Raw genomic sequence first — 24,877 nt, 5'->3', positions numbered from 1 at the left:
TGCAAATAAGGGAAACCATGGGACCTATGTTTCTTTGGGCCTGGCTTACTTCACTTAATAGAATTTTTTCCAGGTCTTTCCATTTCCTAACAAATGGGGCAATGCCATTCTTTCTGATGGAGGCATAGAATTCCATTGTGTATATATACCACATTTTCTTGATCCATTCATCTACTTTGGGCATTTACTGAAATGATCACAAACAAGACCATACTAAAGCTACCAGCACACCTATGTTTCTTGCAGCATTTTTTACCATAGCTAAGATTGGAACCAAATTTTTTTAATTAACCTAATTTCAACAAATACAGTCTTCAAAGAGTAGGGAGTTCACTGGAGATTGAAAAGTCTCATTAGGTATCAGAAAGGGATATTTACAAGCAGTTCTTTATCCATTTTGGAGGGATAAAATTGCATAAGATCATTTCTGTGTCATTTTTAAAAAATTGTCAAGTTCAATTTGATGTGATCCTTTTGCAGTGAATAAACAAATGCAGTCCATTAAATTATTTTTGAGTTATTATGAACCCAATACTATATTTAGGACAAAGCCACAATTCAAGTTGTGTTCATATATCACACATTTACTCGATTGTGCATTTACTATTCATGAGATCTTGGGCTACTGAAAGTTATTCAGATATAGAAGCAGTTCCCATGAGTGGGCCGCTGCATCTGGACAAACTGTAATCACGCTTTGTACTCTCACAGTGGAAAGCATGAAATTACTGGCATTATATAAAAAGGGCATCACAACGGAAATGGTTTGCATATACGAAGTGCCATTTGTCAGTTCTCTCAAGTGTGGCAGAAAAACAAAAAGAAATGCAACTATTTCCAGATATGCACCTGCAGAATCCAATTAATTGTAAACCTTTGGGGCCTTTGCCTCCTTAAAGTTCCGTATTAATTCTCCACCACAGTGAAGAAGAGCACTTGTAACTTTATCCTGTGCTTTCAAAAACAGACATTAATAGTGTTAGAAGTTGGAAAGAAACTAACTTTGAAAAAAGAAAAAAGGTGTTTAAAAAATCACCTATAGGATCACTTTCAATTTTATTTGACAGTCTTAATCAGGTTAATCGCATTCTTGTCATAGCTCTACAATGTGATATATAGGTATGATCTTACCTTGATATGCCTTGAAAACTAGTTAGAAGGAAAATGGTTGTGGATGAAGTTTTACTGGTACATTTGTTTGTCTCTGATTCCATTCTCTGCCACTCAACATAACCAAAATTTTGACAGTTTAAATGAATTCAAACAAAAGTTATTCTTCCAGATGAAACTGGTGAAGATGAGAGAAGCAAAATGGCGGCTGGGACATGGATAATGGTCACTGTATAACCCGGCAGTTGTAATTACAACTTGTTATAACCGTTTGAAATAACAAGTGAGCAACATATACTAAAAATCCCAAAGATCATGCTATTTATTTAACCCAGTATTTCTAGAAATTATAGGTGCACATAGATTTTTAAATGTGAAGATATGGTTGTTTGCCAGTGTTATATCAAAAATGAAAAGCAAGCAAATATTTATTTTTTAATTTTTCATTCCTCTTAAGTCATTATCTAAAGCGGTTTCAAATCGGTGTGTCAGTTTTTAGACACACTGTATCTTGATCAATGTTACCCCTTTCATTATTCTCCTCATCTCTCCTATCCCCTATTATATTCCATAATTGTAGTTATGTAAGTACAATTATTTGTATTCATGGTTTTGAAGACTATTCCACAGTACAGACAAATATTGACTATAGAAGAGAAGAACCACATTTGGAAGACATTTGACTGAAATATAAGCAAAAAAAATGACCTCTCACTGAGCGTGATAGTGCATGCCTCTAGTCCCAGCACTTTGGAGTCAGATGCAGGAGGATCTCAAGTTCAAAGTTAGCATGGTCATGAGCCCTTGTCTCAAAAAATACTATTAAAAGTTATGTTTTGGGTATTTTTTTGTCCGTTGTGGGGTTTGAACTCAGGGCCTGGGTGCTGTCCCTGAGCCTCTTTATCTCAATCACTCTGTTATTTGAGCCACAGTACCACTTCTGGTTTTTGAGTGGTTAATTGGAGATAAAAGACTTACAGGAACTTTTCTGCCCACCTCAGCTTCAAACTGCAATCCTCAGATCTCAACCTCCTGAGTAGTTAGGATTACAAGTGTGAGCTACCAGCGCCCCGCTGGGGTCTTTCTCTATTGAGCATGTATTGTGTAATGACCTTATATTACTTTTCTAGTTAGAGTTTAGGTACCTGTTTCTGGAAAACAAATTTTAATTAAGTCTTATACATATAACATTTTAAATTTTAAATAGTTAATATAGATGTACTTTAATACTCTTTTAAATACTATTTTCCTCAACCATTTCATGTCCCATGAGTTTTTGGTAACTGTTCAGTGAAGTGGGTATTTAGGACAGTTCTTCTAGGGGATGATATTTTTTCATCAACATCACTAGCATTGAGAAATTTTTATTGTCATACAGACATGCTATGTTTTATTTAAACAGTACTTTATTATTAGATGTTGAGTTGATTTGTTTCCAGTGTCTGCTTTTATGTGTATTGATGTAGGTAAAAGTTTTCATGCTCTGCATGCATTCATTATTATTCTCTTAGTATTCACTCCTGTAATGGTTCTTGTCAACAATTCTTCATCTGCAAGAAACACCTCTCAAATAAATACTCTTTGTCATTTGTGCTCATTGGTTCAATACATACCAAATGCATTTTAGATTCATTTGAATCATTGTTTAGGCTCATTAAGCTGTAACCACTGAGTAGGATGCCCTGTTTTGAATTGCCCATGAGCTACAAATAGGTTTTGCTCTTATAAAAGGTGGCAAAAAAACAAGGAAAATAAAAAAAGAAAGCAAAGAAGAGTCTGTGGAAGAGAGACTGTAGGTAGCTTGAAAATCATAAAGCATTGTTCCTTGAAGAAGTTGCAGTAATGCCCCTGCTCATCACTTTTTTAGTAATAATAATAATAAAAAGAAGTTGCATTCTCAATTAAAGGCAGAGAAGAAATGGCTCATTTGTGTGGTTCCTGTTCTTTTCATACCTTCAGCATGGATTAATGTTACAGTTAAAATGATTTTTGCAGTTGTTCAAAGAATATAGAGGTTCTAGTATGGTTTTAAAAAGTTAATTCCTTTGTAAACAATTTTAATCTTTTTTCTCTTTGTAATCTTTTAAATATTAATATAAAAACTTGAAAGTAAAGTTTCATAAAAAGAAAAATGCGGGGCTGGGAAGGTGGCTCTGTGGTAGAGTGCTTGCCTTGCATGCATGAGGCCTTGGGTTCGATTCCTCAGCACCAGATAAGCAAAAAGAAAAAAGCCAGAAGTGGCGCCGTGGCTCAAGTGGTAGAGCACTAGCCTTGAGCTGAAGAGCTGAGGGATAGCACCCAGGCCCAGAGTTCAGGGCCCACGACTGGACCAAAAAATAAAAATAAAAATAAATAAAAAAATAAAAATGCATATTTTGTAAACAGAAAAAGAAATTCAGAATCTATTATATTCTATTATACTACACTGCCCTTGTTTGGTCACAGCTATCAAAAACAAAAATGAACTGATAAACTTTTTATTCATTAAGTTATGTAATTAAATTATCTAAATTCAATTATGTAGTTATTCAATCATGTTTCCTATTCAGAACAGTAAAAATGGGTTAAAATTATGTGTTCTATCTGTATTATTTACATGTATAATACATATAAATTTTTGTTGAGTACTTTGCATTTTGAAGACAGTATTCATAGTTTTGAACTTGGATATGCTGGAATCCAACACCTGTCTTCCCTGCTGATTTTTTCCATTTGAAATATTTTTCACTTTCACATTCTCAATTTTCTCATCTGCAAAGTGACATAATATTATCTACTTCACAAAGCTACAATGAGGATCTGATAAGATTATCTATGAATATTTAACCTGATTTCCAATAAAAATGGAAGTGCCTTGAATATTGCATCAATTTGTATGAATGGCCAAAAGCTTTCACAAAGCAAAAAACCAGTAAGTTATTTTATGATTGGGCCTCAGTGTGTATGTGTGTGTGTATACACATATATGTGTGTGTGTGTGTGTATATATATATATACATAATCGCCTTTCTCTCTGTCTCTTTGACTCTCTGTCTCTTTGTCTCTCTCTGTCTCTCTGAGGGAGAAGTGATACCCAAATGACTTTCTGCATACTAAATCATCACATATATGTATGAACCCTTAGAATACTCAATGATATTGTCCATAATTAAAGTTAATTTTAGTCATTTCTGTAGTTTCATCTGTTAACATATATATTATGTATGACTTCAGAATTTTAGAGAAATATCTAAAAGGAGACACATGTATGTGAAGAATATTCAAACTTGTCAAAATTATTAAATATGTTGGTTCATGGCACTCCCTGATCTGCACTAAAGTTGATCTTTATAATGCCTTTCATGAGGAGTACACTGTGATTCCTCATTTTTCAGTTTGATATGTCAGACTTTTAGAGCTACCCACCTGGATAACACAGGGTTATTTAATTGTTTTAGGACCTGGATCAATTTCTAAACCTCCAACATGGAAGAAAGGTTCCTAGATATTTCATTGTGTCTTCCCTACTGCTTCCTCAAGTCAGCACCCCCTTTCTTGTCCCTGGTAGTAGCTCCTTTTCCTCAGAGAACAGCCACATGAGGACATTGACATTGCCCCAGGGAACTTGGAACATTAGGAGCTCTGAACCAAGAAACTCTCGAATTTATGTATGCAGATGCATAAGCATAAAGACAGAAATATGCCCTTATGGTATAAATAGGTCACAGAAAATGACAGTACAGCTACATTTAATTAATTCATGTCCATCTACTGTTAGTTCTAAGCCATCCCTGGAAGTCAGGGATCAATCAGAATGTGTCTGAAATTTTAATAAAAATACACTAGCATATTCTATCTCTTAAAAATGAAAAAAAAACCAATGTCCAACTCTACTTCCAGGGAATACGGAGCTATTGATGATGTAGACATTGATCTGCACATTGATGTCAGCTTTCTCGATGTAAGTATTAGTTTCTATAATATACTGGTATATTTTAGGACATTTTAATTCTAGAAAGAAACTTATTTTTTGATATTCTTATGATCCTGTCCATTACTTACTGATTAATAAAGACTTCTCAATGTTTCTTTTTCTTGATTCTTTTAATATATTCTGAAGTTTATGGACTAATAGCATTTCATTATATGTTTCAGTTTTGTAAGCTTTATTTTTATCTTTCACCTATAGAAGCAGAAACTGAAAGAATTTTAGCAGGGAGTTTTGAGGTAATATCTAGCCCTCATAACTCATGCATTCTTTAACCTAAGTTTCAGAAAGGGTTTTTTGTTGTTATTCTTCCATTTTGTGTTCTGAAAGGTGGCTAACTCATCTTTTATATGTGTATGTACAGGAGGAGATTGCTGTGGCCTGGGAAGTAATTCGTACCGAACCTATAATTGTCCGACTGCACTGTTCCCTTACACAGTACTTAAATGGCCCAGGTTAGTTTTATTTCTCTATTTTTTGGTTATTACTTGGCTGTAAGCAAAGTGAGTGAGTGTTTTATAATTCTTCTTATCTTAATACTTTAACTAATATCATGGTAATAGGGTTTATCCTAAGAAAGACAGTTTAACTTTCTTTGTTTAACTGAAGGGAACAGAAACATGTAATGTTTAGTTGCATGACTTTTCAGAAATGAACATGTTTCTGCCAAAAAAAAAATCACAGTGAACACTAAAGGAGTACTTCGATTAGAGTGGAAGTTTAGTAAATATATTCAGTGTTATTCTTACAGGCAATGCTTTCTTTTCTGATTAATCCCATCTGTGATTACTAGCAAATCTAGCCTACCTTCAGAACCATCTTCCTGTTCTGGGCTCAGCTGAACACTTCTTACATAGCATCTCCCATGGCTTTGCCTCTTCAGCTACATAGTAAGAGGGGCTGGTGGCGTTTAAATGCCTGTCTAAGTTGGAGGATCAATGTGATATAAACATGACTAATAGATTCAAGTGTCATCCTGGCCCACAGTGGGCTTGAGTCACTAGATTGACTCCCTCATATGTGAATTCTTTATGCCTCTGAATCTATGAAGATCCAAAAGCAACTGTTCCATAGAACAGGCAACTCCAGAGAAAGGGCATATTGGATTTCCCATTGTTTATATCCATCAAAACCATTGAACAGTCCACCCAGAATCAAGGGATGGGAACCTAGATAACCATTCTCAAGCTGTGGCTGTCTTTAGTCAGTCATTCACATGCTACTCTAGTATCTGTACATTTGTTGTTGGGGAGTATCAAGGAATCTATCTATCTATCTATCTATCTATCTATCTATCTATCTATCTATCTATCTATCTATCTATCTGTATATGTATATGTATATACCTACTCAGCTTTTCTGGAGGAAAAGTATCCATCATTTTAAAAAAATTATTAATACAGTTTTTTTATTGTGAAAATACCATACAGAGGGGTTACAATTAGATGAGCAAGGTAATGAGTACATTTCTTATCAAACATTGTTGCCTCCTCCTTTGTTTCCCTTTCCCACCCCCCCCCACCCCTGGCCAAAGTTGTAAAGTTCGTTTTTCGACATAATGAATGATGACAAACAAGACCATTCTAAAGCTATATCCATCATTTTTTTAAAAGACAGCTTCTAATTTTCTAAATTATTTATCTTCTATTTGGGGCTCATATGTTTTATATCAATAAGTAATTAATTCTTTTTTTGGGGGGGTCCGGTGTGGGGCCTGAACTCTGGGCCTGGGCGCTGTCCCTCAGCTCTTCAGCTCAAGGCTAGCGCTCTACCACTTGAGTCACAGCGCCACTTCTGGCTTTTTTCTTTTTGCTTATGTGGTGCTGGGAATCGAACCCAGGGCCTCAGGCATGCAAGGCAAGCGCTCTACCACTGAGCCACCTTCCCAGCCCCTAAGTAATTAATTCTTAATACAAATAATGTATACTAAACTGATATGTTTTCATGCTAAATGTTAAATATTTTGTTATGATTTTTTTCAAATATGTAGAAATACAATGACCAAAAGGGATGACTTACAATCTTTCCCTATTGAAAAACTGTAACTATTTTGGTGTTTTGTTTACCCATGTTTCCCTGAGTCCCAGAAGTAACTATGCATTTAACTCTTGTTGCATGAGTGTCTTCAATGTATTAAATAATCAACAAAGCAATGGGTGGTACCTGCCCAGTATCCCCATCTATAGGCATATTGGTTTTGCTGTTTCTCTATATTTTGGCTACATGCCTACCCTTTTTCTTACTTTAGTGAATTGAAATGTCCCGTCTCGCTTTATTCTGGTGTTGGTTAGAAGTAGAATATACTGTCAGGCCTGAACTTTGCTTTACTATTTAGAAGAAGGAGTAAACTTGAGTATATACTCACTTAGATTCCATTTATGTGAGATAAAAATGTGTCATATTACCACCTTTACTTATTTTTCCATAATCCTGAATTTTAAATAGATTTTTTTCTTCACAATAATACTTTTTACATATGCACTTAGTTTTATAAATATTTAACAGTCATTGTAATTTACATTTAGATAGATGTCCTGTTGTTTAATATTATTTCTTTGGCATCGAAACCTATCCACTATTTGTTTCATCAGTTGGGTGATTTACATATTTATCATGTGTAAACTAAGAAAACTGCACAATTATATTTTTCATATTTGAAGATGACATTATTTTATGAATGTGGCTAATTTGATCAAGTAAAATTTGTAAAAGAAGATAAAATGTTAGAGCATCTTCTGCTAACTTGGGTATGAAGTCATTGCTACATCTTCTCATTTGTAAAGACATTTGTTTTGCTTTTGGGTACTTATGTATTTATGTTTGGTGTGTCCTGAGACTATTTTTATTTTTCCTGGTATAATTTTTTGCAAATTTATTTTTTCATGGCATGTATAGGTCTTAATTTGCCTCAAGAAATCTTTATGGTAATTATTTTTATACCATTTTGACTTGCTAGTCCTAGTATAGATAGATTGTGTCTTTTATCTTCTGCCATTGTTCATCATTTGTATTTTTTATATCAAATGTTTCATCAATTTTTCTAACCTAAGTTTTCACTCTCCAAATGAAGTTTTTCTGTAATTTGGATTTGAATTTAATATCTTGCTTGTATATCTAATTTGTTCATACTCTTCTGATCACACAGTATACTTTTTTTGATCACCAATGACTTCTACATCATTTATTCAGTATCATTTGCAATCATTTTGTAGCCATCTAACAGCAGCTGTCCCAGATTTATCATTTAACAGAAGGAATTTTGCTTTCAATTCAAGCAGAAGTTGGCATGCACTGCTTTCAGAAATGAGGGTGTTACTGTAGAGATGTGTTTTCCATTAAGAAGAGGAAATTTCCCTACCTTAGAGAGTGAATCTGGGACCTGTGAAGGGCCACACCCAGACCCTCTAAACCCCTTTTCCTGTGCTTCTGTCTCTTAGTCCCACACACCTTGTAGCTGTGTCTCACACACTTTCAGTACATTGTCCTCAGACACACAGGCTATGAAGAGCAGATGAGTATTTGGAGCTTCTTCGGTGTGACTCTGTGCATAGAGTACAGTGACCTCCCTACAATGCCTCAAGGCTAGACAAACTTGTCAAGGTATAATTTATGCTTCCTTCGCCATAGAATAGCCCTGAAGCTGGGAGGTTACCTGAATTTGTACTCTTTCTGGGCTTTTCATCTTCTCTCTGAATATTCCCATATGCCTCTATTGATTTCTCTTTTGAGCATTTCTTTAGTAAATGATTTGCTGCTGCATCTTCACTTAAAGCTTGCCTCCAATTGAACAGGACCTGAGCTGGATGGGTCAGGGCTCAAGAAGTGTAGGCTCTGCCAGACCCCTCGCCCCCACCTTTACTTTCTGCACAGCCAGGCCCCAAAGACAGGGCTCTGGTGCCTTGCCTTTCTCTTCTTTGAGTAGAGTTTCAAACCAGCCATTTAGACTCCTCTGGATGCTGGGTTCAGCCTGCTCCATTTGTAGTAAATGCTAGAAGCTTCTTCCACGGAATGGCATTTATCTTCATTTTCAGTCCTTTCATTGGTTTTCTCATATTTCCATATTACACTGATTCAGTTGGGGTCGTTCTACATTATTTACTTAAACTGTTGTTTTACAAGTAAATTTCTCTAAAGTTTTTTTTCTTGTTGAAAATTTGAGGAAACATATTTAAATTGGCAAATGATATATAACAGAGGAGGAGGACTATAAAGGAACATATAAAGTATCCTTCCAGAAAAATAACTTGGTTTTATCTTAGTTCATAATTCTGATTATTGCAAGCAAATGAAGAAGTGAGAAAATATTTCTTTCGGGGTGTTTTTGAATCTTTGAAAAATGTTAGCATTTATAGTAAAAAGAACTTGCAAAAAAAAAGTGTGACTAATCCAAGATTTAGACTGACCTACTTAACAGTTCCCTTTAAAAAACATTTATTCCTGTGTTTCAGAAGTATGTGAATTACACTAATTTGAATGGCAGTATTTGGCCAGGGCTAGCTTTTAGTAACCTGTCAGTGAACAGAAAGGCTAAGAATTTGCTAGAGTGCTGCTGGCTCACATAGCTACTTGGAGGGTGAAATCTTACGATTAAGGTTCAAAGTCAGCCTGAACTTCCTGTCTCATGGGCTTTCCTAGCCCATGAGACTCTTATCTCTGATTAGCCACCAAAAAAGCCAAAAGTAGAGCTGTAGCTCAAGTGGTAGAGTGCTAACCTTGAATACAAAAGTTCAAGTACAGTGCCTAAGCCCCAAGTTCAAGCTCTAGGATCAGCACAAAAAAACTAAAGAGGAAAACAAACAAAAAACTCTGAAGGAATGCTTGCTGTAGTCCACTTTCAACTTAAAGTTAAGGTTTATTGTTTATTGGGCCAGGGAAAATGGACTTTAAACAAAGACATTATTTGTTGTGATTCTTGTGTATATCCTAGAACTGTTGGCATACGAGTTCCATTACAGCTTGTTTTCAATGAGAAAATGTTACTAATTAATAATCAAACCCATCATCTTATTATTGGAATCTCTACATTTACTCTTAGGAGATGGGCGCATTAGAATAATTTCTACATATCTTGACAGCCTTTACTACCCAACCAAAATTACATGAGGAAGAAGGAAAATTGATTAACTTACCTTTGATTTTTAACCATGGAAAAATACTAGTAGAACTTCCTATGAAGTTCCTGTTCACTTCCTTCCACACAAACCCCGTGGGGGAATGTGGTTGTATTTGGTGTAAGTTTAGGAAGAACATGCATTTCTAAAGAAGTAATACTTATTTTTTTGCTATAAGAAACACTTCTTTTATTTATCACTCACAGTTCTGTATTTTTTTTCCTCCTTCATTGGTAAAGGTCCTTAGTTTTAGGTAAGTTTATTCCTAGGTACTTGTATGCTTAATCAGACTTGATTGTCCAACTTACTATTTCTGGTTTTGGAGAGGTTATTAATTTGTTAAAATATTAATAAAATTAATTTGAAATGTTTTAATAAGAATTGCCAAGGTAGTGAAATTCCCTTATACATTGCATATACTGTTTCTCTGATAGTTAATACATTTTATTAATACATTGAATACATCAGTTTTAATTAATTGCATTAATTTGAACAGTAATATGGATTTTATCGCTGAGCTTTTTGAGAGTCCTTTCAATGTATTTTAAGATTTTGGGTCACTTAGCATTTATTTTTTGTTACTTGACTCAGTCAATGTATGTAATTTGTACATACTATATACTAAAATTACATACTATATACTAAAATTTATTATTTTAATAAGATACTGACACTTATTTCTAGTTATACATGCCGTGGTGAAGTTTTGAGTTTTGTGTTATTAATTTTATAACAAGTATATTCTGAATTATCACTGTTTCTTGTTTATTTTCCCTTCTCTATGCAACTCACAGCTCCGTTAGTGAAAGTTTGTAATTCTTCTAGGGTATTTTAGGTTTTTCTACCTTGCCCCAAAGTAAGCCAAGTTCCTTTAATTTCCTCTGCCTTCTGTTCTTAATCGCTTCTTTCTGCCTATGAAAAGATTCTATCTTCTATAATTCTAGAGCACAATGTGATCTCATTTTGTTTATCTTCTTTAAAAGAAAAATAGTTCCCTGAACTTCCAAGATGTTGGAATGTTCTATTCATTAAAATTTCAGTAATCCTGGGGTTGGGACAGGTAGGATCAAACAAATCTAAGGAAATTAATTGGTTGATGATTCCAATGCCCCATTGCTTTGAGCTATGGTCATCACAGGCAATTTGGAGATTGCATTTTGGTCCATGACATGGAGTGTGTATAACGTGGGAATGTCCTATTTAGAAAGACAATGCTTACTGCTTATCTGTTGTCTCAGTGTTGTCTCAGTCTTCACTGTTCATACAGATTGTTTATTTTTCTTCCCTCCCTCCCTCCCTCCCTCCCTCCCTCCCTTCCTCCCTTCCTTCCTTCCTTCCTTCCTTCCTTCCTTCCTTCCTTCCTTCCTTCCTTCCTTCCTTCCTTTCTTTCCCTTCTTTCCTACTTTCTTTTATTAGTTTTCCCTCCCTTTCATCTAGTTAAGGTACTATTCCAGAAATACTGACTTCTTTCAGGACTGGTCATAAAATATTTAATCAGATAAGTAGCTTCTTTTTCTCTCCAAATCTCTTCCACTTAGAGTCTTTTCTCATATCAGGAATTGGTAAATGTCCTCTCTTCTGGGTGCTCAAAGACTCTGGTTTTGCTCTTGATTGATCTTTCTTGCAACTGAAATCTAGTCTCATAGTCACTAGCGCTCTCAGAATATAGATAGTCAAAATGTTCATCCACTGATCCAAGCCACTATATCTCTTGCCTCAATTAGTACCCTAAGTTCTTAAATCATTTAGCAATTTGATTCTTTCTTCTCTCTTTGCCCTTTGCTCAAGAGATCCTACACGGCCCCCGCCTTGGTCCTTCTCTACTCTGGTCTCCTAATGTGGTATTAAGTTTTCTTTTCTCCTTGTACTTGTATACAGAGATATCAGCTTTTTCTTAGTTGTTTGTCATTTATGTCTTCCCTCTGCACTGCAGGCTGCATGGGGCAAGGGTATCCGTATCTCTCCTTCTGTCTTTTGAGTGTTCATTCTTAACAACTCTAGTTCCTGGCCAGTGAATGATAATTGATGAGCACTCTTTTGTGTAACTAATAATTTTAAGAAACATTAGTAATTTAAGGAAAACACACACCTGGTAGAAATTTGAACACATAAGAAGGCTATGCAGTAGAAGGTGAATCTCCTGAATTTTATTCTCAGCATCTCCTGTGTTTTATTCTAGCAGTGCTATTTATATGCAAATATCCCTTTATCTACTTTTAAAATGATTCCCTAACTGCCCTCTATCTGGCTGCTTGCCTGTTGCTTTATCATTTTACATGTTGTTCCTATACAGATATTTACAATGAATGTATAATGACCAGTGGTGATATCTTGCAAGAACACACACACACACACTATGTGTCCTTTATGTGTATATACGTATCCATATATATGTGTACCTTAAATAGCAATGTGAATTGTGTGCTCCATATTTTAAGTGTGAACATACACATACACACTCCTGCTTCAGTCTTATTCCTGGCTGATGATTGATTTTGAGTCAGTACTGAACAATGGTTTTGTTTCCTTTCCAGTGCCCACTGTTGATGTCTTTCAGATTTCCACAAAAGAGCGATTTGGCTTGGGACATCAGCTGAAAAAGTAAGTTTGCTGAAGAGCACTGAATTCTAATTCTGCGTATTTATGGACTTATATTGTGTAGGTACTGACACTTGAACTCTGGTCCCTGAGATTTTTTTTTTTACCCAAGGCTAGTGTTCTACCACTTGCCATAGCTCTATTTCCAGCTTTTCCCGTGGTTAATTAATTAGAGATAAGAGTTTCACACTTTCCTGGCTTTGAACTGTTATCCTTAGATAACGGCCCTAGCATTCAGCATCCTGCCTACTACTGGAAGGGCAGATTGTGCAGGCCTAGGGCCTGTCTCTAATACAACCAATCTGTATGGACCTACAGTCCGGGGGAAGGTGAGGGTGTTTGCTGTCTTGATTTCCTCTCCGGGATGTCCTTCAGCTCCAGCTTCCTGTTCTTCTCCAGACTGTCGCTGTTGCAGGCTCCTGATTCTGGTTATTCCTACTGCTGCTTGCTTATAGCCCAGAGGTTTCTAGCCACTGGGCCTGGGCTATAACTTCATTGCTGTTTCTCATACTTACATGTTTGAAACATTCATTTTGAACATAAACTTTTAAATTTCCTGTTTGCATCTTGATTCAGTGACTCAATTGATCTTTTATAGATGGACTTGGGTCTTCAGAAATACAGTATGTATAGAATTGATTTGAACAAGCAAATATATTCCTTAACATATTACAAGTGCCTGTGATGTTCCATCAATATAGTTATGAGGATTCTGGCAAACTCTGGCATTATTTGTAGATATTAAGTAGAAAATATAGTAGGTTTTAAGTATCTGGAAAAGATAAATGGAGTTCTGTGTACTACTGTATTATAAAATCTTACCCGGTCAATTCAATCTTTTTTCTTTCATTGTTCAACTATAAAATTTCCTTTCTGAATTTTAAGTCTATTTAACATAAAAGTATACATTTGAAAAACTGTAAAGGGGCTAAAAACACTGAGAGAACTAAATACAAAAGCAAAGAAAGGAATTACGTCTGAACAAAGAAAGGCCTTGGTAAATTCTATACCTGAGAACTGACTTTCACCTTTTCTGTTAAGTAAATAAACCCTGGGATGAGGGTGTTGTTTCCTGCTGACTCATATTTTAACCTGAGTCCCAATGGAGCACTTGTTTGGTTTTCCTAAAGGAAACTATAATGCTGTGCACATGGTCTCCTTTGGTGATTGCCTTCTGTGCAAAGGAAATGCTATTCTCTCCTAGGAATCTAGAGGAGCTACAGTCATGGTTGAATAGGATGTGAGATTTGCTCCAGTTAAAATGAGAGAAGTTTTACTTGTGCTTATTTTTTCATTTTGCATGACTGGAAATGAATACAAGGCTTCTTGCTCAGGTGCTCTACCACTTGAACCACCCCTTCAGTCCTTCAGCTTTGTTTTTACTGATAGGGTCTTTTACGGGGGAGGGGCTGGCCACCGCCTGGCTTTTTACTCTGATTGTCCTCCCTGTGACCACCTGTATAGGTGGAATCACAGGCATGTACCACCGTGTATGACTTAATAATTGAGATATAGTCCCATTGACGTTTTGTTCAGACTGTCCTCCTCAGATCGTGGTCCTCCCAATCTCCTCCTCGATAGTAACTGTGATCGCAAATATGTCAAGTTTCTAACTTTCAATTTTTAAGAAGTTAACAGATGTTATATGTATTTATCATGGACAAGATTATATATATTATACATGTGATGTATGTATATGTGTGTGAGTGTGTTTTCTGTAGAATGGTTAAAATGGTGCTTATCTGGTTGTAACATGTACCCACCCACCAGTCTAGCCTATCATCTAGTCTAGTCTATCTGCCTCAACCCCATGCTGCCCTCCGTCCTCAGTGTCTACTAGTCAGTGAGGTCAGCTCTTGTAGATTCTGTCTCTAAGTGAAGTCCTGTAGTACATGTCCTTGTGTGCCTGTCTGGTTTCACTATGGATTCCTAGTTCTTTTGGTGCTGTAGAGAATGAGATTATTTCAGTTTCTATGAGTGAGTTATTTTTTGTCTGTGTAAAGGTGCTACAATAAACATGGAAGGCAGAGGTCTCTTCAGCTGATTAATTTAAAATCTGGATAGATAATTAGTCCTAGGATTGTTGAATCATAAGATGGTTATTTTTTAATTTTGTGAGGGACTCCACACTGTGTTCCACAGTGGATACATTAATTTACATGGCCATCAACAGTGTGTGAGGGTTCCCTTTCCTCCACATCAGCACTTGTAATCATAAGAAGCTTACGTCTTATGAAGTTATTTCCCCAGAGACATACAAGAAGAAAGTCCATTTAAAATTAGAAGATAAAAATGTTGACTTTATTGCACATCTAATAATTCATTTTAAAATTTTATGCCTACTTTAGTAACAGTTCCTCGACTAACAATTGAAAGATTTGATCCTCTAGGAGCCATCATATTTTTTTCAGAAAACATGCTGTCACAACCTAGAGCTCATTCCTCAGTTCTTTCCCAGGCCACATCCATGAAGCAATCTTATAGACATAAAGAATAAAACAAATTCCTGCTTTGTGATAGTAACTAAAATAATTTAAAAATACCCTAATTTAAAATATAGCACATTACAGGTGAATGGGCTATGCTAGAGATATGATTTGCAGAGTACATGTTTTTACGTGTGCTACAGTTTTATACTGTTTTTGTTTTTTGTTTTTTTGTTTTGTCGGTGGTGGCGCCTGAACTCTGGGCTTGGGCGCTGACCCTCAGCTCTTCAGCTTAAGGGTAGAGCTCTACCACCTGAGCCACAGTGCCATTTCCAGCTTTTTCTGCTTATGTGTGGTGCTGAGGATAGAACCCAGGGCCTCATGCATGCTAGGCAAGCATTCTACCACTGAGCCACCTTCCCAGCCCTTATCCTGCTTTTTTGTTCATGAAGGAAAATACAGAAGCGGAACATCAAGTGAAAAGAAATTGTCTTTGCTTAAAATAATTCTGAATGTTTTTGTCATGTAAGCAAAAATTACTGATCCTGAAGTTGCCCTGATAATTCTCTTTGTCTTTTATTCACCTGTAAACTCTTTTCTGTCATTTGTATAATTAAACTGTAGTGATACTAATTAATTTTAACACTTAGACTTTTTTTTCAGTCAGTCATGGGGCTTGAACTCTGGGTCTGGGCGCTGTCCCTCAGCTCTTCAGCTCAAGGCTAGCACTCTATCACATGAGCCACAGCACCATTTCTGGCTTTTTCTGTTTATGTGGTGCTGAAGAATTGAACCCAGGGCCTCATGAATGTGAGGCAAGCACTCTACTACTGAGCCACCTTCCCAGCCCTACTGAGACATTTTGAACACTATGAGAGTCACAATAAAGTCCTGGTAATCTACTCTGTGATATCTTGCTGCATATAAAAAAATCTTACACATTTCTAAATTAGCCGTCTCGTTTGTTTTTCATACATGTATTCCCAACCTAATAAACATTGAAATATTCATTTAAATGACCTTGGAACTGTGATAACAGAACTGCGTTTGGATTGACAGAATCATGCAGACATTTGTTACACAGCAGTGGAAACAGAGCAAGGAGAAGTCCAACTGTCTGCACAATAAGAAGCTGTCAGAGAAGAAAGTGAAGTCTCCCCTGCATTTATTTTCCACCTTGCGCAGGTTGGTAACGGGCAACCTCATCACTGTCTTACTAAATGCTAAGCACACCACTATTCAGGTTAAAGCACTCTGTAGTCCTGCATCTGTTTCTTTTCTTTATGACTTCAATGCAAACACTAAGCAGCATGCAACCCAGCAAAAAACACAGGTGCTCACTTCTGTGTCCAATGATTTTATCCCTTCAGCATTGGCTTATTTACTAACACTGCATGCTTTATTTTCATGTTCCTTATGACAAGTTGAGTATAGAGCTGTGTATTGGAAAGGAGGAAAAGATCTTAGACTTCCTTGCTTTTCAAGATTTAATTCCTCTTACCCTCTGTACCTACTTTGGTTCTAGTCTTAACTAGAAGGCACTATTTTAGCTCACTTAATGAAGTAAGAGGTTGAACAGCACAGCTGGCTGCAGCATGGTCTGCATACTCAGTCTCTTCGTCTCATGCTTTGCCTTGTGTGAATTCTTGTTTCCTCTCCAAGGTCGCCAAGTTATCCTCCCCCAGGCTGTGGCAAAAGCAAATCCAAACTGAAATCCGAGCAAGATGGAATCTCCAAAACACATAAGCTGCTTCGGAGGACTTGCTCCAGCACTGTCAAGGCCGAGGACATGTGCCCTGGGAAGTCACACAGGACTTTTGGTCGCTCCCTTTCCAGCGATCCAAGGGCTGAGCAGGCCATGACAACTATTAAATCGCACAAACTCTTGAACCGTTCTTGCCCTGCAGCTGTGAAGCAAGAGGACTGCCTGACCCTGAAGCCGCATAAATTATTGACTCGACCTTGTTCTGGAGACCCTCGGTGCGAGCACAGTACCAACTTGAAGCCCCACAAACTGTTAAGCAGGTCTTACTCCAGTAGTCTCAGAATGGAAGAGTTGTACGGGCTGAAAAATCACAAGCTGCTCAGCAAGTCTTACTCGAGTGCTCCCAAGTCATCCAAAGCTGAGCTCTTCAAGGAACCTAATGCAGAGGGCAGGAGGCTCTCTCTTACCTCAGGGCTAATTGGTATCTTAACACCATCTTCATCTTCATCATCTTCCCAGCCTGCTGTGCGTAAATATTTCCATCTTGAGTTTGTAAGAGGGGCAGTGGATTTTTAACGTTTCTATAGGGTCTGTTGGAGGAAAAAAAAGTGACCGAGACCTGGGGTGTCTATTTTTAAATTTGCAGGTTTTCTTTTCTTCTTCTCTTGCATACCACACATCAGGAAATGACACTGGAATGTTAGTTTTGATTCACAAAAAAATTAACGTAATTGCTAGTTTCAGGTACAGTCCAGATTCCTCAAATAGTAATGAATGAGGCTAAAAGTAGAAGGAAGCCAGTTGTATTCACAAAAACTTTCTTTTCATGGGAGCAGAAGGTGTTCATGGTTTTTTGTTTGTTTGTTTTGCCAGTCCTGGGGCTTGAATTCAGGGCTTGGGTACTGTCTCGGAGCTTCTTTGCTCAAGGCTAACACTCTACCTACCACTTGAGTCTTAGCACCACTTACTGCTTTTTCTGTTTATTTGGTACTAAGGAACCAAACCAAGGGCTACACGCATGCTAGGTAAGCACTCTACCACTAAGCTACATTCCCAGCCCAAGGTTTCCATGTTTTGTAAACTAAGTTTATCTAATCTGCAGTTGAAGGATATTCCATTTATATGTAAGAACTTTATCCATGAATGTTGTTTCTGGTGGTGGATTGACACTACTTTTCGAGTTGTGGCTCAGAGCCTCAAGCTGTTCTTAAAATGTCTAGTTTACTTTGAAGCTGTTTTCAGTGGACTTGAAGTCAGATGATGACTGTAGTGATAAGTTATTTGCTTGGCATTTATTTAGAAAGGAACAGTCTTACATAAAACTTACTTTCCGCAGAATTGTCATGATAGCCAGTAAAGAATAAAGTGATAAAGGAAAATATGCCTAAAATCCATATACATTATTTCTGTATTTACAATAGTTGATAAAACTTTGCTGTTTTTAAAAAATGAATGCATGTAGTTTGGGGGAGTCTCTTTAGCTCCATTAGTATGGATTCACCCAGCCATAGATTAAGTTGCTAAAATTAAGATAACTGCTTTCAAATGTTATCTTCAGATAAAAGATCTAAATTATATTGTAACATATATTGTAAAATTATACTTGTTTCATGGAAATTTGAGTATGTGGATAATTTTGTGTGAGTATCCTAAAATCCCATTTCAATTCAATGGTAAGCTTTATGGATGTGGGGGAAGTAAGATCCAACAATTTGAAGTGTCCCAGGGTATATTATCCCTCTTGAAAGGTCATGTCAGGTTTTCTGAGAAAGAAGGCTTAATTGTCCTTCTCAAGGTTCGACTCAGCATACAGCTGTATGCAGTTCCCTTTTCATTAGTTGTCTAATACTTCCTGGGAAGGAAAACTGCATCCGAAGGTAAAGTAAGATTGGATTTTCTGAGAAAGTGGGACTGTTTTCTCATGAATGCTAGAGGAAACAAATTTTGTGATCATGTAATGTTCATTAGAAGATTAGAAATGCAGAATATTCATTTCGTATTGGCAAAGATTACGACAGTAATGAGGGGAGTATTATTTAGTAGAGTTAGCAAAGAAATTCTAAAACTGTGGTGTCATGAATGACAATTTCTTGTGATCTTAGAGAGATCAAACTGTATATACTCTTAAAAAATCTAAAGGCTTTAATTTCTAAATTTTCCCCACATTAAAAAAAATTACTTGGTCTTTTCACTTTGCCTTTTTTTTTTTTATAGCCAAATGGTGCAAAATGCATTCCAACACGAGACCGCGGCTTCCTGGTGCAGGTAGGGGCCAAGCCTACTCTTATCCACTGTGGAGAAAGTCAGTCCTTACTGGGCTTTCAAGTCATTTGTGCACTTGGATGAATAATTTCTTTGTGTCGTTTTGTTCAGACGATAGAGTTTGCTGAACAGCGGATCCCTGTGCTGAATGAATACTGTGTGGTTTGTGATGAGCCACACGTGTTTCAAAATGGCCCCATGCTTAGGGTAAGTTCTTTTTGGTAGAATCAAAATATAAATGAAAAACGTGAAAATGTAAAATAAGCAAGTAAGTAAATGTAATTAGAAGTAAATACTTCACTAGGAACATTAGCATACTAAGTAGTATAATTTGGACAAAAATGAACTGTTTTTACTTCTGAAGGAGTCTGTGAGAGAAGTAATTTGGTATTAAAGATGTTTCTTAATGTCTTTCTTACGTATATATTATCTATCATCTGTGTGTCCATTTATATCTGTGTCTATATATACACTAAACATCACAAATTACAGAGTTTCAAGCAGTACCACTTAGAATACCACTTAGAAATTTAAGTATAAAGAATATTTTTACTGTGTTTATTCAAGTAAAATTTAAGATACAACATAAGAAAGGGAATATAGGCCTCTATCCTTCCCTCATCCCCAATCAATTACTGATCTGATTTCTCTTTTGACATTTGAGATGAATGAAATCACATACTGATGATATACTTATCATATAGCCTTATGTTTGTGTCTTCTCTCATTCAGTATAATGTCTTGTTTCATTACAGCATGTGTCAGTATTTCATTCCTTTGTGTGGCAGAGTATTCCAGTTTATAGATATGATAGATGGATTTGCTAGTACGTGCATACATATCCAAGGTACAGCCATACTGCTTTCGACAATGGCTGTGCCATTTCACATCCCACCAGTGATATGTGCCATCTACTTTCTCCATATCTACACTGCTTGTTATTCTCTCCTTTCTAAAAATATCATAGCCTGGGTTTCTGAGGCAGTACTTCACTATGATAAATTTTTTTCTTTCCCTTTTCTTTATTTTCCTTTCCTTTTATTTCTGTGCCAGTCCTGAGCCTTGAACTTAGGGTTTGTGCAATGCCTCTGAGCTTTTTTTGCTCAAGTCTAGTACTCTATCCCTTGAGCCACAGCTCCACTTCTGGCTTTTTAGTAGTTATTTAGAAATAAAAGACTCACGAAATTCCTGCCCAGCCTGACTTCAAACCACAGTCCTCAGATCTCAGCCTCCTGAGTAGCCAGACCACTAAGCCCTCTTGAGTTATGAGGTTCCATATCCTATGTTATGCTTCCCCATATAGTTAACTGAATTTTCCCCCTGTTACTTGTTCAGACTGTTCTTCCTTTATTGAATGACCAGGACAACCTTGTTGAAAATCATTTTACTGTAAATGTACTGCTTTAATTCTGTTTTCACTTCTGCTTCCACTGATCTCTACATCCCTTTTCATGGCAGGACTGCACGGAGTTCCTGTAACTTGTAGTAAGATAGAATTCAGGAAGCTTGTATCTCCTTTCCTGACTTTTTACAAGGTTGTGTGAACTGTAGCTAGTTGTGTTCCCTTACATTTCTTGATTTAAATCTGTGTCATTGTGTCTGTTTTTGAAAAAAAAGAAAAACACATTTGGAATTAGTACAGGATGCCTGGGATCTGTGGGTCAGTTTAGGGAGTGTCATCAACTACACAATGATCATTTGTGCCTCCTCCATGTACATATTGAAATTTTGAGATGACTATGTTGAGAATGGGCTGGGTGCTTTTGTAGAAATGATCTCAGAGAGCTTCCTCCTCACTTTTCTGCCACATGAGGCTACAACAGGACCACATGTGGTCTTAACTGCTGGACTCTTTTTTAAATCATTATTATTATTATTGTATAGGTGAGGAACAAGCAGTTTACAGTTACATAAGTAAGGTGATGAGTACATTTCATTACAGACACTATTACCCCCTTCTTCATTTTCTACTGCTTTCTCCTTTTTATCTCCCTTCCCCCCAAGTTGTAAGTTCATTTCTGAGTTAGTGTCTAGAGAGTATCACTGTTGCATTAGTTTATCCTTTGACCTGCTCTTTCTGTGATTCCTTATTCTTTCTGAGGGTCAGATAAACTTATTTACAAGACAAAGGACACAGCAAACAAAACAAAACAAAAAAAGAGACAAAATGAAATAACTGACAACAGTACATTCTAGAAACCTCTTGTTTCCAATTATTGGAGTTCATTTTGATACACTTCATTATATATGCTCATACGCACCCAGAAACTGGTCTATTGTGATCCTCTGCTAAGAATGTCACAGACATAATTTAGTTATTACAAATGAGGTAAACCTTGGAAGTGGTGCTGTGGCTCAAGTGTAAAGCGCTAGCCTTGAGCTGAACAGCTCAGGGACAGCTCCCAGGCCCAGAGTTCAAACCCCATGATTGACCAAAATAAAACCAAAACAAAACAAAACAAAGGGAAACCATGCAACCTACATTTCTTTGGGTCTGGCTGGCTTTACTTAATAAAATTTTTTCCACATCTATCCATTTCCTTATGAATGGAGTGATGTTATCTTTCTGATAGAAGCATAGAACTCCATTGTGCATATATATCACATTTTTTTGATCCATTTGTCTACTGAGGAACATTTGGGTTAGTTCCATATCTTAGCTATGATAAATAATGCTGCAGTGAACATGGCTGTGCTGGTAGGTTTGTGATTATTTGGGGAAATGCCCAGGAGTGGGATTGCTGGATCATAGGGGAGCTCTATGTTTAAAATCCATACTACTTTCCAGAGTGGTTGAACCTGTTTACATTTCTGCCAACAGTAGTGTTCCCTTTTGACCACATCCCCGCCAGTACCTGCTATATCATTTGTTTTCTTGATAATGGCCATTCTAAGTGGGGTGAGGTGAAATCTCAATGTGTTTTTTGTTGTTGTTGTTGGTGGTGGTGGTGGCTTTTTTTTTTTTTTGTCAGTTGTGGGGCCTGAACTCTGGACCTGGGTGCTGCCCCTCAGCTCTTCAGCTCAAGGCTAGCACTATACCCTACTTGAGCCACAGTGCCACTTCCTGCTTTTTCTGCTTATGTAGTGCTGAGGAATCAAATCCAGGGCCTCATGCATGCAAAGCAAGCACTCTACCACTGAGCCACCTTCCCAGCCCAATATGTACTTGTTTTTTTTTTGATTGGCATTTTTTTGTCTTTTTTTTTTCCAGGGCTGAGAACCGAACCCAGGGCCTTGCACGCGCCAGGCGGGCACCCTTCCGCTGGGCTAAACCCCCAGCCCCTTGATTGGCATTTTTTTTATGGCTACAGATATTGAATATTTCTTCATGTGTCTATTGGCCATTCTTATTTCCTCTTCAGAGAAGACTCTAAGTCTTTACCCCACCATTTTTTTTTTTTTTGTCAGTCATGGTGTCTGAACTCGGCCTGGATACTGTTCCTCAGCTCTTCAGCTGAAGGCTCCTGCTCTACTACTTGAGCTACAGCGCTATTTATGGCTTTTTCTGCATATGTGGTGCTGTGGAATTGAACCCAGGACCTCATGAAAACAAGGCAAGCACTCTACCACTGAGCCACCTACCTAGCCCTTTAGTCCACTTTTTTAATGATGGTGATTGCTTCTTTGAAGATTTGTTTTGGGGGGATTTAGTTTTTTGATCTCTAAGTATATTTTAGATATGAGACCCTTGTCAGTTGTATGGCTAATGAAGATTTTCTCCCAATCTGTGGGCTTTCTATTGATCTTGCTAGCTATGTCCTTAGCCATGCAGAAGCTCTACAGTTTCATGCAATCCCATTTATCTAACCTTTCTTTGATTTGTTGTGTTTGTCTTTATTAAGAAAATTTTGAACTGTGCTAAGAACCCCTAGTGTTTCCCCTATTTCTTCTTGTAATATTTTCAAGGTATCTGCTTTTACCTCAAGGTCTGGGATCCATTTGGAATTGATTCTGGTGCAGGGTGATATATAAGGATCTAACTTCAGTTTTCTACATGTGTATGGCCAATTCTGCCAGTACCATTTGTTGAAGAGGCTGTCTTTCTTCCATCCTGTTTTTTGTTTTTTATTTTTTTACCTCCCTTATCAATTAGGTGGCCATATGTCTTTGGGCTCATTTCTGGGTCTTCAGTTCTATTCCATTAGTCCTCAGGCCTGTTCATGTGCCAGTACCAAGCTGTTTTTATTACTATGAGCTTTGGAATAGAGTTTGAAGTTTGGTATTGATATTCCTCCAGCACTGTTTCCTGGTAAGGATTTTTTGCTATTTGGGATCTTCTATTATTCCATATGAATTTTTGGATTGTTTCTTCTGTTTCATTAAAGAATGATGCTGGTATATGGATATTGCATTAAAATTTGTAGATAGCTCTTGGCATTAACTGCTGGAATCTTCTGTGAACCAGAAGAGAGGCCCTCCCAGAGCTCCAATCTATTTGTACTCGATTTTTTAACTTCTCCACTTCCAAATTATGAGAAATAAATGCTAATGCTGTCTCTAAGACCTTTTCTACTAATTGTCTTTTTTCCTACGTATGGGCCACATTTGCTTAATTCTTTGCATGCTTCATAATTATTTTATTGAAAACTAGAAATGTCTAGTGTTATATTACAGTAACTTAAGACCCAGATCTCAAGCCTCCTTGGAATTTTACTTCCTTGAATGTTGTAGTCTGCTGTGTGAATTTTTCTCATCATTTTTATACTGTCTTTATTCATTATCCTCACTGGCCAGGTAGTAATTATAGCACAAAAACCATCCCGCTTACTGCCAAGGGTATATGTGAGATGAGATATGCCTTTAATACTCAACCAGGCAGCGTTTTCATTTCTGCCTTAGCTTTTACTTGCAGTTTGCACAGAAACTCGGAGATGAGATTTAAAGCCATCATACTTTTTTTTTACTTCTTCCTTTTTCTCTCCTTCTGTCGTTCCCTCCCTTTCTTCCTCCCTCCCTCTCTGCCTGGCAGTGTTTCATTCTTCTGCTTCAGCCTTGTAAGTGTTGGAATCAGCAGTGTGTGCACCACCATGGCTGGTTCAAATTGTTCTTGAACATGTACCCAGTCACAAACAAGTACTTGGCTTTCTACATTCACAAAAATAAGTGTCAGATTTTCATAGTTCTCATTTTTGCCATTTCCTTCTGAAGTGTTTGGTCAGCCTGATATGTGTCTTATCACCTACTGCTGTAGACAGAAGTGACTTAAACATTGGCTTTGGTGTTTTTGACCCCTATCCTGGGTATACGGATTTAGTACTGCCTGAGTTCCAAGTCAATCAGAAATAAAGATTACTGTTTTGAGACTCACAGTCAGATGCAGAAATACCAGTTCTTTATAAAGGAACTATGTTATGTTTTCTCCACTATCAGGAACGTGGGTATTTTTTTCCAAGACTACTACTACTAAGGAGGATGAGCTAGCAGTGTGTGTGTGTGGCGGGGGAGGGATGTGGAGATGGGTGTCTAATGTAAATTTAAACATCAGAAATATTGCATCTCTTACCAGGATGTAATCATTTATCTTGGTACTTCTTGGGTTACTGTAGGCTTTTAGATAATTTCCAGAATGCTGTAAGGAGTTCATTCAACCCTGTTTGACCGCAAATTAAGGTCTTAGAGATTAGAAGCTTGTATTCCTTGATTGGGTATTTTCCCATTTACATCTTGTAGTACTTTCAAGGTTCATATTAAAAAAAAA

The 24,877-nt window shown here is 37.0% G+C and overlaps 1 protein-coding gene across 3 annotated transcripts in view; it reads left to right on the top strand.

Annotated features, from left to right (window-relative positions):
* Parp8 (poly (ADP-ribose) polymerase family, member 8) overlaps positions 1-24,877 on the top strand; it is a 168,743-nt gene that overhangs the window by 110,436 nt on the left and 33,430 nt on the right. For all 3 annotated transcript variants that reach the window (XM_013018605.1, XM_013018604.1, XM_013018603.1), the window contains exons 9-15: positions 4,990-5,050; positions 5,442-5,532; positions 12,723-12,789; positions 16,272-16,397; positions 16,875-17,442; positions 19,132-19,182; positions 19,291-19,386. In XM_013018605.1, the coding sequence (XP_012874059.1) occupies positions 4,990-5,050; positions 5,442-5,532; positions 12,723-12,789; positions 16,272-16,397; positions 16,875-17,442; positions 19,132-19,182; positions 19,291-19,386 (1,060 nt within the window). The remainder of the gene's footprint in view (positions 1-4,989; positions 5,051-5,441; positions 5,533-12,722; positions 12,790-16,271; positions 16,398-16,874; positions 17,443-19,131; positions 19,183-19,290; positions 19,387-24,877) is intronic.

This window comes from Dipodomys ordii, unplaced genomic scaffold (genome assembly GCF_000151885.1).
Source record: "Dipodomys ordii isolate 6190 unplaced genomic scaffold, Dord_2.0 Scaffold41, whole genome shotgun sequence".
NCBI classification, from domain to species: Eukaryota; Metazoa; Chordata; class Mammalia; order Rodentia; family Heteromyidae; genus Dipodomys; species Dipodomys ordii.
This window is presented reverse-complemented; position numbering and strand designations above follow the sequence as displayed.